Source organism: Solanum stenotomum, chromosome 2, assembly GCF_019186545.1.
Source record: "Solanum stenotomum isolate F172 chromosome 2, ASM1918654v1, whole genome shotgun sequence".
Classification (NCBI taxonomy): Eukaryota; Viridiplantae; Streptophyta; class Magnoliopsida; order Solanales; family Solanaceae; genus Solanum; species Solanum stenotomum.
Genome location: NC_064283.1, coordinates 54,591,411 through 54,607,612, shown reverse-complemented (window position 1 = coordinate 54,607,612; position 16,202 = coordinate 54,591,411). Strand labels below are relative to the sequence as shown.

Genomic DNA, 16,202 nt, shown 5'->3' with positions numbered 1-16,202 from the left:
TATAATTATCTCCTAATTCATATCAACGTAGTTTCATACTCTAAATATGGATTATAGATATTTTTTTATTTATTTCACGAATTCTAACATTTTATTTGTAAAAGTATACAAAATTGTTACACTTTTTGAACAATTAATCATAGGTGTAAAATGAAAATTTAATATTATGCACATTAATAGCAAAATTATGATTAATAGAAATATTTTAAACATACCGACCTCCGGATGTCGCTTTTATTAAAAGTAATTAGATATAATAAAAAATACCGACCTCATGAGGTCGGTATCACATTAAATTTTAAGATAAATAAAAATTAATCATGTTAATTAAATAATATTGACATCGGGAGGTCGGTATTTTATACTAAATTAATTTTTAACTTATATAAAATCGTCATTCGGAGAACGATTTATTTAAAGTTAATTGAAAATATTAATTTATTACATACAATTTAATTTTACCGACATCTGAAAGTCGGTATTATAATTTTTTTTGTTTTTTATTTTACACAAAACCATTATCCGGAAGACAATTTAAATAAAATTAAATCAAAATATTTCTCAATTTTGTTATTTTTTTATGGAGAAATGGAGAAAATCGCGTCTGCTAGTGCATATATTTTTAAAAAAGCGACGGACAACGTCTCTATGTCCGTCGCTTTTTTTAAAAAAATGTTTGGCCAACATTTTGACCAAAAAGCGATAGACTAAGAGACATTGTCTGTCGCTTTGCCAGATATTTTGACCAAGAAGTGACGGACATAAAGATGTTGTCCGTCGCTAATTTAAAAAATAATTAAACAATTAAAATTAATAAAAAGCGACGGACGGCGTGACTTTTTTTAAAATAATAAATAATTATTTTTAATAAAAACCGACGGACTCCGTCACTATCTATATAAAATAATTAATTAGCAAAAAATACCCGAAAAAAACGCGACGGACTAAGAGATTCCGTCCATCGCTTTTAACAAAAATTTAAAAAAAATTAATTAAAAAGCGACGGACTAAGAGACGCTGTCCGTCGCTTTTTAAAAATGTTTGACTAGATATTTTGACCAAAAAGCGACGGACTAAGAGATGCCGTCCGTCGCTTTTTTTAAAAATTAATAAATAAAATAAAATAAATTTAAACGACGGACAGCATGGTTATTGTTTAATTTGTAAATAATTATTTTTAATAAAAAGCGACGGACTAAAAGATGCAGTCCGTCGCTTTTTGTAAAATAATTTTAAAAATTATTATTTTAATTAAAAAGCGACGGACGGCATCTGTTAGTCCGTCGCTTTTTAGAAGCGACGCTGTCCGTCGCTTTTTCTTCCGTCGTTTTTTAGCAGTTTTTTAGTAGTGCATGTCAAATGAAGTAAAATCCACGTGTGGATATGTATTTACTCTTGGTGGAGGAGTAGTCTTTTGGAAATCATCCAAACAGAGATGTATCTCTCGCTCTACTATGAAATCTGAGTTTATCACTCTAGATAAGCAGGTAAAGAAGTTGAATGACTCCAAAATTTCTTGAAAGATTTTTGGCCCAAACCTTTTAGCTCCAGTATGCATACACTATGAGAGTTAATTTGTAATAGGTAGGGCATGGAGCATGATGTATAACAGAAAGTCTCGTCATATATGACGTAGACATAATATCGTTAGAGAACTACTCTCTAGTGGAATTATCATAATTGACTATGTAAAGTCAAAGGATAATGTGTCGGATCCACTTATAAAAGGCCTAACTAGAGAAGGAGTTGATAGATTATCAAATGGAATGGGACTATGGCCGAAAACAAGTCATTGTGGCGGTAACTCCCTAGAAGCCTGGAGATCCCAAGATCTAGGTTCAAAGAGATCAAACAAAGTCATTGATGACAGTTCAACATTGTCAAAATATTTTTTATGGTCCATTCTCATGATAAGACAATGTTCAGTAACAAGGACAAAGGCATTAAGACTTTTCAATGATTTCTAAGTTTGATACAGGGTATATCAAATGATGTATCTAAGGGATAACACATTTAGAAATCACCTATGTAAGTGTAAAGTGTAAGCCGCTTCAAAGAGAATCCGGTAAGGCCAGTTCTCTACGCACTTCTAAACCGAGATGTGTTCATGGTTGAAACGAACAAAACAATGAGAACCAAAAATAGTTCAAGGGTTGATTGTGTGACTTATGTTGTCTAGGTATACGCAAAACCTCAACGGTTCAAAGATATCAAATCTACCGATTGACCGAGTATATCCGATATATGTTCACTATGGAAAGTTCAAAGGGAAACCCACTTATCCAGAGGCAATCAATCCTTAATTACGAATCACACAGTTTTTCATGCATATGTTTTAACAATAGCCATTCCCTATTCATGTGGGGGATTGTTGGGTTTTAAAGGTGTGAACAGGAAATGAAGGGTTGTGACTCTCCTGAAGAGTTGTGAGTATGTCGAAGGGTTGTGACCTTTATGAAAGGTTGTGTCCTTTCTAGAGGGTTGTGGCCGTTTGAAAGGGTATGCCTTTTTCAAAGTGTTGTGACCTTTCTGAAAGGTTGTCTTCTTTCCAAAAGGTTGTAACATTTACCCTTTGTTGGCTATAAATAGAGAGGTTTTCTCTCATTTTTCTGCATCGAATTCTTCCCTTCTTTTGCATACATTTCTTACAAAACAAAATCGATCGATCGTGTCTGTGTGTGTGATTCGTTGCTGTCATTTTGAGTTCGTTGAAATTATCGAAGTTTGAGGTACCACTACTTCTTTAATGGTTAATCCGTTTTATCTTGAGAGAAGTTAATTAATCTGCAACCTCGGGTACTTGAGGGGATTAAATTTCTTAAGGACACACAGTGAGTTCTGTGGACTCGGATAGTTTTTTGTGTTTTTCTTTCATCTTTTATTATTTCTAGTTTGCTAATCTGAATACAGAAGACAACAATTGCATCTTGTCTAGCAAATATACTCCTTTAACTAGCTTACAAAAAAATTGTGGTTGTCGTATTTATCCTTATGCTACAGTAATTGCATCTTGTCAAGCAAATAAACTCCTTTAACCCTACTGTGTAATTGATCTAGGCGGTTGTATAAAATGGGTCCATTCCTCATTGTAGCTAATTTAGCAACATGTGGTGCTTCTCTATAGCAGCGAGTGAAACAAAAAAAGCATTCCCTATTCAATCAGGAGTCTCATACCCGATACTCTTTAGTTTGAGGTTTTGAGAGGTTCTATTCTTCATCATATCAACCACGATCAATAATTCCAATCAATAATGCCCTGTTGATGCCCATTATTCTTCAGCGAACAATTGTTACGTTTATATAGGGTGAATTGATCAAGTGAACAAAACAATCAAGAGAAACCGATAAAATACAAACTTTTCCTATATATTAGTATACTATTTTCAAAGTTTTGTTATTTCGGTAAATACATAGTATATGTTTACACTATACACTATTGCGTAATTTTTTCCTTTTAAAATCCAATTTCGCACAGGTTTAAAATATCAATTTCTAATTAAGAGTCGTACATGTTTAAATTAATTAGCCAGTATTAACATGTTAGAATATGTGGGGTTTTTTTTGGGTAAACAACTGTAAAAGATTAGCATTGCCTCCAACAACCAATACAAATAAAGAATATGTGGTTATTCTTCACTCAAATTTTAAACTTTATTCTCTTATTTTTAAAGAACTTTTCCACTCACGTAGCTCTGAAAATTAAACAAAATTATTATCTTATAATCATCTTTTTTAAAATTCTTTTTTGAGGGTCGAGATATATATATATTCAGAATATGAGAAAAGACTAAAGAGAAGGGTTTAATAATATCGAATATTGCCCCTTTAGAATGTAAATTAACATTTTAACCACGGAATTACTTTTAAATATTATTTCAGTAATAACTATTTGCCCAACTTTACCAACTTTTAAATAACTTACTACTTCTTTTTTTTTGAATTGTATATCACAATTCACAGTCTAAAGCACCACTTAAATTGTACTTTTATCACAATAGTGAAGCCAATACAATTTCTTTAGTGGATAACCCATAATTAAGTTATAATGCAACATAATTAACTATGATTTTTTTTAAAAGTGTTCTCTCCATCAAAATTTTCACATTTGATTAGTATGTATACAACTTTCTATATATTCAAGGTATCATAACATTTTTTAACAGGCAATTAAGAAAATTCACTTGCCTAGCCGTAACCATTTGTAGCTGTCATTTGACATACACTCGATGTATAATGTAATCATTTGTAACTATCACTTGACATATATTCTAGGTATTACAATCATTTTTAGCTATCACTTGACATGTACTCGATGTATAATATAATCATTTGTAGCTGTCACTCGACATATATATATTCGATGTATAATATAATCGTTTCTAATTATCACTGGACATATATATATATACTCGATGTATAATGTAATCGTTTGTAATTATCACTTGACATATACTCTATATCTAATGAAATACACAAATTATACAGAATATAAATTTATAACATGTAACTATTAAAAGGGAGTATTTTTTATTAACGTTTTATTGAATTAAAATCCCTACATCATCTATATATCATCTGAATGACGAAACTACTGGTTTTCCACAAACTTTTGATTATTATTATAAATAATGATGGCCTTTTTTTGACCCTAAAGGGCTATTATGATCCTCAAGTTCCATTAGTAATGATTATTTCTTATTTAAATTTAAAACATGCCAAATGATTGTTTTTTCTTATGTGTAGTACATATATTTTAGGTGGAGTTGTTTTCTAATGATTGTAAATTATCCATTTGGTTAATTCACTAAGCCAAGTAGCCAATACCAATTATTTGTGAATGCTTTGATGACTGTAACTATAGTTTTTTAAACTTATTTATTATATATGTACTCCATTAAAAACTTCCACAAATACATTTACATAATTAAGTGTTGGTCAAGGCCTCTCAAAAATTGAGTTGGACCAAAGTGGAAAATTGACTCATTTCATGCTGGAAAGTTAACTTGTGAAATCCCATTTCTTTCTTGTGTTATAATAATAATAATAATAATAATAATAATAATAATAATACTAATAATAGTAATAATAATAATAATAATATTAATATGCTCTATTAATGCCAAATAAGAAATAATTTAAGTTTTTTAGTAGTAAGTGTTAGTAATAGTTTCTTACATTAAAAAATAAAAACTAAAAAAGGAGATAAAGTCTAGGGTGGATTTTCCATCAAAACACTTATACTCGATGACTTCAATTAAAAATGAGTGATCCTGAACTTTTATGTCTGTTTAATTACTCTATGGGCAAACTTTCATAGTAAAAAGTTAAAATTTTGTAATCACCAGTTTTCCATCGTGTGAACAAGTTGTGTTCGTCCAAGGATAAATTTAGAGATTGTTCTGGCTGGTCCAGACTCTAGATACCAAAGGTGTCCATTTATGTCGTAGTCTTTAAAGAAACTTCATCCTACATGGCATACATGACAATTTGTGTCTTACGGGTGTCTCACGTGTATTATGCCACATTGTGTCTACTGTTCAACTTTTTACAAGTTTTAAGTGTCTACTTATGCACACCCAACGTCGGAGGACATAAATATCGAACGAGGCCAAGTTTAATGTCACATTTATATATTATTCTTTTTTTAAATATAATTTTGTAATGATTTTGTTCATCCCTAAGCTAAATATCACCCCCAAAGATGTATGAAAGTGGTGAGTGATGTGCTACGCGTTAGGCTAGCTTTAATGATGTGTTAGTTAATACTTATAGCCATCCCCTAGACGTTTCTATATTTTGCAATATTATTGGATTGGTAGCAACAGAGAAGTTTTTACGTGTTTGGAATTTTAATTCTTCATGTTAATTGGTTCTAAATTAATAGTTTATAGATATTTAATGAATATTACAAATTTAAAATTTAAACTAAAATTACTGAGTACAATTGAACCTGTAATCAACACACTAAGTCCGCCGTGGTTAGCAAGAACCATTTTGTCTACATTTCGAACTATATATGGACTACATGTTGGCCCATTTAACTCTGAGTAGTCATTTCAAAACCAAAGAAAATAACATGCCTATGTCGACCAAAATCTCAATTCATGTCAATTGACAAATCACAACTGCCTTATGCAAGTCATGATTGATCGATGATCCTGGAAGGTTGCCTGATGCACGCAATGCATTTTTCGAGAAGTCAATATCGTAACTGTATTTTGTCTAAATATGGTTGTGCTAATAATGCAATTTCTACCATATTATGTTATATTTCACCGCATTCCTTTATAATGACGATTATGTTAATGACCCTTCAAATCAGGTACTATGGAGAAGTATGACTTTTTGTAACAATCGTTTAACATAAATAAAATATATTATCCTTAGCAAAAATTATGACGTTTTGTCCTTAGCAAACGTAAGTGTCGTCCCTGGCCATGCCTCCTAACAATATGAACACTGAATGAGAATAGCAAATGCAAAGATGAACTCTCAAGTGTTGTCCCTGGCCATGCTTCCTATTCCAGCCTTTCTGTCATAAAACGTTCATCTGTGTTAAGTTTAATTATCCTCTGCTATGGTCTGTTCCACACCACAATTTTGCGATTAATACTTGGGCTCAACGTTTCTACCATTTGACATAGTTCATTGTAGTAAAGATCCATTTTCTGAAGTTGGGAAGTTTTGTCCATAGCATCTTTGTTGTTCTAACTTATTTGTTGCTCCATTCCTCTAAGATAGAATATTTGTTTTTGCCATATCTACAAGAGAATATCGTCTTCCACCCAGCCAATATTCGAATTGGTTGAATCTGTGTATTGCATTCTGTCCAGGTGTCTGCCACCAGTCATGGAGGAAGACATTAACTTACTTCTAAATACGACTTCCAAAGGTTGTCCAAAGGATTTCCAAAAATGTTTTGCAGGCTCACTTCACTATCAATGAAGAGGAAGTGAACCTGCAAAAGAATTACTAAATAAAACACATCGAAAAGTATATTTTTTTATAACTACAGGAAATACTTTTTGTGACAATCTAATTAAGTCTATATGTATGTGGTGACCATTGGTATACAAAACTATCTTGGGTAGATTTCCGTAATTAATTCCTCAAAACTAGATGACGGAATGGAATTACTTGTGAGTTGATCGATATTTCCTAATCTACAATAATCCTTAAAAGACACTGGTTGATTTGGCTCTGGTAGAATAGCAGAATCAGTACTGAGAATATGAGATAACAAAGTAGTTGTAGGTCTTCCATCCAAATCAATTTGAACACATAACAGTCCAATATGTATACATCTCATGATTTTCGACATTGAATTTGAGTCACCAATAAGAGTTGGATCAACAATTTCCATTGCTCTACCATCTTTCCACAACCTCCATGCCTATGTTAGAAATGAGACTGATTTGGGAAATTTTTGTTCTTGTTTTTCTTCTACAATCCACACCCAAATATATACAAGTCTGTGAATAAAGAAAAAATAAAACCTATACAATATTTGTTCATTTCCTATTGGTTGTGCATGTAACAAACTAACCAAAAGAATATTCTAAATCTATGCTAGAAGCTTCTTTTATTTACAGTTGTACATTTTAATCCGGATGGGTGATTTTGTGTTGGGCTAATTGTGTGGCCCAATCATTCAATCTGAGTGGCCCAATCATTCAAGCTGATCTAGTTTGCACTTCGGCCCTTTACCTCTTTGTCGGATGACCTGCTTTGACTTATGCTTTGACAACATTGAAGATATTTCCATATGTGACTTCTTCAAGAACTTGTAGACAGGCGGTTTGTTAAAGATGAGCTCATAAGGTGTCTTGCCTCCAAGAACTTTAGAAGGCAACCTATTGATCAAGTAAGTGGCTGTCAAAATACATTCACCCCAAAAAGTAGGTACTTTGGATTGAAAAAGAAGGGCTCTGGCTATCTCAAGTAAATGCCTATGTTTTCTTTCGACGACTCCATTTTGTTATGGGGTAGCCACGCAAGAGGTTTGATGAATTATCCCTTGAGAGGCAAACAATTGTGAACCTGATTCACTATTTCCTAATTCCATAGCATTGTTTGATCTGACCATTTTATCTTGGCATCAAATTGTCTAGCAACCATGAGTGTGAATGACTGTAAAACAGTAAGGGCATTACTTTTAGTAGCCAGCAAAAAAGTCCAAGTACCTCTAGTAAAATCATCAACAATAGTGAGAAAATACTTATAATGATTATAAGTAGGAACCTTGTATGGTCCCCAAGTATCAACATGAATCAGCTCAAACTTAGAATTGGTGGAAATTTGACTGATAGGAAATGGAAGTCTAGATTGTCTAGCTTGGGGACAAATATTACAAAAACAATCAATAGTAGGAGGAATAGAAATGAAACTGATTTTTTTCATTGATGATAATGGCAAATGCCCAAGTCTCATGTGCCATAATCTTACATCTGAAAGTGTATTAGAACAAACAGGAAAAGAAACAGATTCTGGTAATGAAATAGAAGACAAATTGGAAAACTGTGCATGTAACAAACTAATAGATAGAATATTCTAAATCTATGTTAGAAGCTTCTTTTATTTACAGCTGTACATTTTAATCCGGATGGGTTATTTTGTGTTGGGCTAATTGTGTGGCCCAATCATTCAATCTGAAGGGACCTGCATCAAACAACGATGAGAGGTGAAAAACACTGAAAAATTGAATTGAGTACACACTTTGTGTACTGATAGGAAATTATACTTGAAACTAGGGACATACAAAACATTATGCAATGTTAGATAAGAGAATATTGACACAGTCCCTATATGTGTGACCAGAATTCATTGAGAATTAGGGAGACTAATACTCAGGGAACTGTAAGAGGAGACATAGACCTGAAAGAATTAGGATTGAAGCACATATGTTATGAAGCACCTGAATCTATTATCCAAGTGTTAGAATTGAAAACAGAAAAACAGGATCCAAAATATTTCAACATTGTACCAGCTACTGCATTAGCATTGATGTCAGGATTGGTTGTGTTTCTTGGTGTATCTGCCACTTTCATCTGCTTGAATGTATGCATAAGAAAGTTAACATGTCCTTTGTTGAAATGTTGATTAATATTTTCGGTGTCAGCATAATTGTCATCCTCTGCTTCATCCAAGATCACTGCTCCATTTCCCCTTATTTGACCTTGCTGTCCTTTGTCATGTGTGAATTGAAAATCCTCAGGAAACCCAATCAACCGATAGCAGTTATCAACCACATGACTAGTCTTCCCACAATGTGTACAAATAACATTAGGATCATACTTTGGTTTCTTCCCTTTAAATTTTTGAAGTTGCCTTGGTCCCTTTTGTGATTGCTGAAAGTTGTTAGATCTGGGAAAACTACCTTGTAATTGTTGAAATTTGTTTGATCTGGGAACAATTCCTCTAATTCGTTGTGATGAGTTTTGAAACCTCTGGGGTTGTTTACCTTTGTATTGGTTGATATTCCCCGCCATGAAGGAAGATGAAGAGGAATCAGAGGGTATGAATGGGCTCATATAACTTTCCCTCTGATTCTCATCTTGCAAAATGAGAGAATAAGCAAGATTAATGTCGGGCAGGGGGCTCATCATCAAAATGTTTCCTCTAGCCTGAATATAAGTGTCATTTAATCCCATGAGAAACTCAACCAGTCTCTCATCATCCATAGACTTCTGCAGTTTTTGTTTTCCTTCATAATTGCACACACAAGTGCACCTAATGTTGGAGTTGAAAGAGTCCAACTCATCCCATAATTTCTTAAGTTTAGTGAAGTATCCTGCAATGTTAGTATTCCCTTGAACTAACCTGTTGAGTTCCTTTTGCAGGTGATAACGCTTGGCACCATTAGATTGACAAAATCTATGCTCTAAGCTAGTCCATAGATCCTTAGCAGTCCTTGAATAAATAACACTGTCCGCGATCTCCTTTGAAAGTGAATTGAGCAACCAAGAGGTCACCATGTCATTGCATCTACTCCAAGGTTGCAGATCTGGAGAATCAGATACAGGAACAGAATGAAGACCAGTTATGAATCCCAACTTGTTCTTAACTGAAAGAGCAATAAGGACAGACCTCTTCCAACCCTGATAGCCTCTACCATCAAAATGAGTGCTGACAATTGTCATTCCAGGTGCATCAGATGAATGCAAGTAGTATGGATGATTTGAATCCATCGTTGGAGTGCTGCTAGAGCCGATTGTATTTCCAGTAGAGCTCTCAACGTTTGATGTTGTATCAACCATGGAAGATTAGATGAAGATTGAAAACAAGAAAAATTGTTGATTGAATTTTGATCAATGCTCTGATACCATGTTAGAAATGAGACTGATTTGGGAAATTTTTCTTCTTGTTTTTCTTCTACAATCCACACCCAGATATATACAAGTCTGTGAATAAAGAAAAAATAAAACCTATACAATATTTGTTCATTTCCTATTGGTTGTGCATGTAACAAACTAACGGAAAGAATATTCTAAATCTATGCTAGAAGCTTCTTTTATTTACAGTTGTACATTTTAATCCGGATGGGTGATTTTGTGTTGGGCTAATTGTGTGGCCCAATCATTCAATCTGAGTGGCCCAATCATTCAAGCTGATCCAGTTTGCACTTCGGCCCTTTACCTCTTTGTCGGAAGACCTGCTTTGACTTATGCTTTGACAACATTGAAGATGTTTCCATATGTGACTTCTTCTTCCCCTTGTCTTCTGGTTTATCATCCATTTTATCAGCCTATAAAGATCAACATAATTAATTATAATCATGTTAATTATTTAGGATAAATATATTGGTAGTTTCTGGAATAGGTATAGTACAACATAAGCTGTCAAGAGGGCTTCCATTTCCAAACCGACATATAACATTATTAAAGAGTGAGTCTCCAAGACAAGAAAGACTTTTTGAATGGAATACTTCTATGTCACACTACAACAAATTTGGCCTATGGCAACACTTATTTTAGACCACACTTCAAAAACGTTGCAAAAAATATTTAAGGGCACACTTTTGAGGCTTTACTTTTGATCAGACCTTTTGGCTACAAAATAATAGACCATGCCTAAAAAACGTGCCCTTAGACAATATGGGTTACACTTATAAGTGTTGCCCAATCATAAAATAATTGGCAACACTTTATTATATATTTTGCTACGCTTTTTAAGTGTTATTAATTTTTAATTATAATGACAACACTTTATAATTGTGCCTTAAATATTCACTTAAATTTTCAGCTAAATTTATCATTCCCTCCATATATTTGGGTTTTAAGAAAAATTAGCGGGGTCCTCTTTGTCATTCATCATTCAGAGAGTGAAGAGTCACTCTCATCCCTAAAAAATTTCAGAATCAAATATGGGAATTGTTTTTGCCATTCATCGATTAGAAAAGAGTTTGTTACTTTCTTCAAAACTATAGTGAGGCAAATCTGTTGAATCTTCCACAAGCGCTCATCTTCGAGGTAGGGTTTTGAAAAACTTTGAGATTTCATCATAAATCAACGCCTACTTACGGGTTTCATTATTACACTTGGTAATCTTAAATATCCTTCATCATATTGTTTTAATTTGTGAGCTTTTGTTAGTGTGAACAGAATTTGTGCTTCGGGTTATAGTGTGAATAGAATTTGTGCTACGGGTTTTAATTTTTTAGGGATTTCTTTTGGGTTACAACTAATATTATGTTAGTTTGTCAACTGGGTTTTAGAGTTTCTGTGTTTTCATTGTGATTTCTCATCTGCTTTACTACTTAGGAGTTCTTGTATTTTTCCTCAATGTTAATTTTTGTAAGTATTTTCTACAGGTTTGTACTTGTTATTATATATATCTTGATGTTTAGATTTTTTCAGTTTTTGCTTTAGCAGAAAAGATTATTTGTCTTTGGTGGTGAGCTTGCTACTTATAAAAAATAATTTTCTGTGAGCTTGGTAGCATATGGTGCAATGTTAATAGTTTTTTGTGATTTTGTTAGGATTTTCTCTGTGAGTTTGGTAGCATATTTATCATGTGAGCTTGGTAGCATATTGATTTTGAATAATACTAATTTCAATTTATTTTTTCTCCTAGAAAATTATCCTACACGTGAGAAGATTTAGTGGACTTGAACTTGAATTTTGACTTAACGTAATTGTCATGGCTGGGTAAGAACTTCTTATCCTCTTTATTTTCTTATTGTTCTATTTTTATACTATATATAATGTTGAAGAATCAGTTTCAATTTTAGGATCTATTTATATTGTTAATGCATAAATTAATGTATATCTTGGAGATTTTACATCAGCTTTTAATAATTAGGATCTCAAATAATTTATCTAAGTGTTGGATGGATTATCCAAGGTATAGTAAAGAGTTTATTGATGGTGTTCAATCTTTTTTGGACTTTGCTTACTCTGTTGGATATCCTCAAGGAGAACAAATTCAATTCCCATGTTCAAAGTGTTGTAATATCCATTGGTATCGAAGGAACGTTATATATGATCATTTAATATGCTATGGCTTTGTTCAAGGCTATACAAGATGGATCAATCATGGGGAATGGGAAATACCGAAAAATGTTGATACTAACATGGATGAAGCTCACTCATATGATGATATTGATGGATTGTTGAATGATACCTTTAGAGATATTGCACAAGATGAAGGAGCTTATGAAGGCCCAAATGAAGACGCCCAAAAATTTTATAATTTAGTTGATGAGGCAAGCCAAGAAATATATCCAGGTTGTAAAGGTTTCTCTAAATTATCATTCACAATTCGTTTATACTTGTTGAAGTGTCTCCATGGATGGAGCAATGCTTCTTTTACTTCTCTCTTGGAGTTATTGAAAGAAGCGATTCCTGAGTTGAACATTCCTGAATCTTATAATAAAGCCAAGGCCGTGGTAAGGGATTTAGGTCTTGACTATAAAAAGATTGATGCTTGTCCTAATGATTGTATGTTATTTAGAGGTGACCATAAAGATGATGAGTATTGCCATGTTTGTGGAGCTTCTCGATTTGTTGAACATCCTGAATTAGATAGTGAGCTTGAGTCTTCTAAGAAACCTCATCGTGTTCCTATTAAAATTTTACACTTTCCGTTGATTCCTAGACTCAAAAGGCTATTTATGAGCTCAAAAACAGCAAAATCATTAAGATGGCATGATGAGCAACGTTCTAAAGATGGAAAGTTAAGGCATCCTGCTGATGGACAAGCATGGAAAGAATTTGATAACATGCATCAAGAATTTGCAAAAGACTCTCGTAATTTGAGACTTGGCTTAGCAAGTGATGGATTCAATCCATTTCGAACCATGAGCATATCTAACAGCACATGGCCAGTTATGTCAATGGTGTATAATTTACCTCCATGGATGTGCATGAAATCAGAATACCTTATGCTTTCTTTGCTTATACCTGGACCGCGATCACCTGGAAATGATATTGACATTTATCTACAACCATTAATAGAAGACTTGAAGGAGTTGTGGGAGTTCGGGGTAGAAACATATGATGCTTCAAGAAATCAAACTTTTCAAATGCGAGCAGCTCTTTTGTGGACAATTAATGACTTTCCTGCATATGCAATGTTGTCTAGTTGGAGTACAAAAGGAAAGTTGGCTTGCCCTTGTTGTAATTATGGCACTAACTCATTCTATCTAAAACATAGTCGAAAAATTTGTTATATGAGCCACCGTGTTTTTCTACCTATGGATCATCCGTGGAGATCTGACAAAAAGTCTTTTAATGGAAAGACAGAATTCAGGTCTCCTCCTCCTTTATTGCAGGGAACAGATCTGCTTAATAGCCTACAGAATGTTGAAAATGTATTTGGAAAAGTGCAAAAGAAATCAAATAATGGCCCATGGAAGAAACGATCAATCTTTTTTGAATTGCCATACTGGCAACACAATTTATTGCGTCATAACCTTGATGTAATGCACATAGAGAAGAATATAGTCGATAGTATAATTGGAACACTTTTGGATATTTCTGGCAAGACGAAGGATCATCCAAATGCTCGTTATGACCTCAAAGAGATGGGCATTAGGAAGAGCCTTCAACCAAAAGATACAAAGGATGGTAGGAAAGTAAAGCTTCCAACAGCGTGCTTTTCAATGTCTAAGGGAGAAAAGTCTATTTTTTGTGGTGTTCTCAAAAAGGCAAAGCTGCCTGACGGTAGTGCTTCTAATATTTCTGGATGTGTGAAGCTAGCTGAAAGAAAAATATCTAATTATAAGACTCATGATGCACATTTCATGTTACATTACCTGCTGCCTATACCTATTAAAAGCATATTTCGTGATCATGTTGCTATTCCTTTGATTCGTTTAAGTTCCTTCTTCCGTCGTTTATGTCAAAAAGTTATTACATTGGAAGAGCTGGATCGTTTAGAACTAGAAATTAAAGAAACATTGTGTCAGTTGGAGAGAATTTTCCCCCCTAGCTTTTTTGATATAATGATTCATTTGTCTGTTCATTTGGCGAATGAGGTAAGATTAGGAGGTCCTGTACAACTTCGATGGATGTATTCTCCTGAAAGAGAAATGGGCACTTTTAAGTCATATGTTCGTAACAGAAGGCATCCAGAAGGATGTATTGCAGAGGCACGTCGGGTTACAGACTGTTTGAATTCATGCTCTAGATATTTTCATGAGGATGTACAAACTAAATTTAACAGAAGACCCCGAAATGATGATGAGTGTGGATCACCAGATGTGCAAACTTCTAACTTGTTTCCTAATAGAGGTTGTCCATTAGGTGGAAAAAAGGGCGAGCCAACCTTTCTTGATAACAAGTCACGACATCAAGCACATGGATATATACTGAACAATTGTGATGAAGTTCTAGAATATATTAGGTAAATTGATTCACTAGTATTATATCATTTATTGTATATACTTCTTAAATTATTTTACTCATCTGATTGCTAACAAATAACAATATTTGTTCTGTAGAGAGCATGAACTTGAGGTTAGTAATCAGGGAAAAGGATCTAAATGGAGTAAGGCAAAAAATCATAGTCAAAGCTTCTCTCAATGGTTTGAAGCTCGTGTTATGCATGAGGATGTGTCAGGTTTGATAAAACAGTTATCGAGAGGGCCCAATTCAGTTGCTAAAAGATATGCAGGGTATATTATAAATGGGTATAGATTTCATACAAGGCGACGTGAAGCAAAGCGTAAAACACAAAATAGTGGTGTTACATTAGTTGCTTTAACTACGAGTTTTGCAAGCTCTAAGGATAAAAATCCGATTGATGCAAATCTAACTTATTATGGTAAAATAGTTGATATCCTTGAGTTGGATTACTATAACCATTTTAAAGTTGTCCTATTTAAGTGTGAATGGTATGAGGCTAAAGAGGATATTTATGGCTTTACTTATGTCTACTTCAACAGAAGGTGCTCTCAGGAAGAGCCTTTTATATTAGCATCTCAAGCTCATCAATGTTTTTATGTGAAGGATCCATATGATGATGATAAGCATTATGTTATGAAAACAGTCCCAAGAGACTTATTTAGTATGAGTGATGAAGCCGAATCTGATGTCCCCCAAAGTTATATAAATGAGCCATATGACCATTCAATGGGCCCTTCTATACCTGAAGATAAAGGTGAAGTTGACTTAGTGAGGAGTGATATACCAGCCACAGTTATTAAGGTGTATCCACATGAATTTGTTGCTGAAGAACCTGAACCTGAACATGAATCTGAGGATGAGGATGAGTTCGATATTGAGGATACATCATAAGTTCTTTCTTTTATTCTACAATTTAACTCTGCCTTACATAGTTAGCTTTAAGTCTTTGGAATTGGGAGTTAAAAATGGTTCATTTTACGAAGTTTTTAAGTTTTTACGTTTTATAGCTGTCACTTTGTTTTCTAATTCTCCAATAAAGTTATCATACATTGCTTTTCTTGGTCTGAGAAATCTTTGAAGGTATACAACATTTTGTCTTGTTTGCACTATATTTCTGCATTTCTGCATTGTTTTTATCTTTTTTGCACTATATTTCTGCATTTCTACATTGCTGCACTATCTTTTAATTTTCTGCACTATGTTTCTTTATTTTCTGCTTTGCATTTTTACATTTTCTGCACACTTTTCACTGCAATTTTGTATTTTCTGCAGCGTCTTATATTTTTTGCACTATATTTCTGAATTTCTGCACTATATTTCTGCATCGCTGCACTATCTTTTAATTTTCTGCACTAT

At 33.5% G+C, this 16,202-nt stretch overlaps 1 protein-coding gene across 1 annotated transcript; it reads left to right on the top strand.

Moving 5' to 3' along the window:
* Window positions 1–12,571: 12,571 nt before the first annotated feature.
* On the top strand, window positions 12,572–15,737 carry LOC125856110 (uncharacterized). The gene is made up of 2 exons (XM_049535678.1): window positions 12,572–14,844; window positions 14,942–15,737. The coding sequence occupies exons 1-2, from the start codon at window positions 12,572–12,574 to the stop codon at window positions 15,735–15,737; spliced, it is 3,069 nt and encodes a 1,022-aa protein (XP_049391635.1).
* The last annotated feature ends 465 nt before the right edge of the window (window positions 15,738–16,202 follow it).

Excerpts from the sequence above, each read along its gene's own strand:
- LOC125856110 (XM_049535678.1), top strand. The coding sequence starts at position 12,572 with ATGGATGAAGCTCACTCATATGATGATATTGATGGATTGTTGAATGAT. Across the intron at positions 14,845-14,941 it reads GAAGTTCTAGAATATATTAG|AGAGCATGAACTTGAGGTTA; the intron begins GTAAATTGATTC and ends TTTGTTCTGTAG.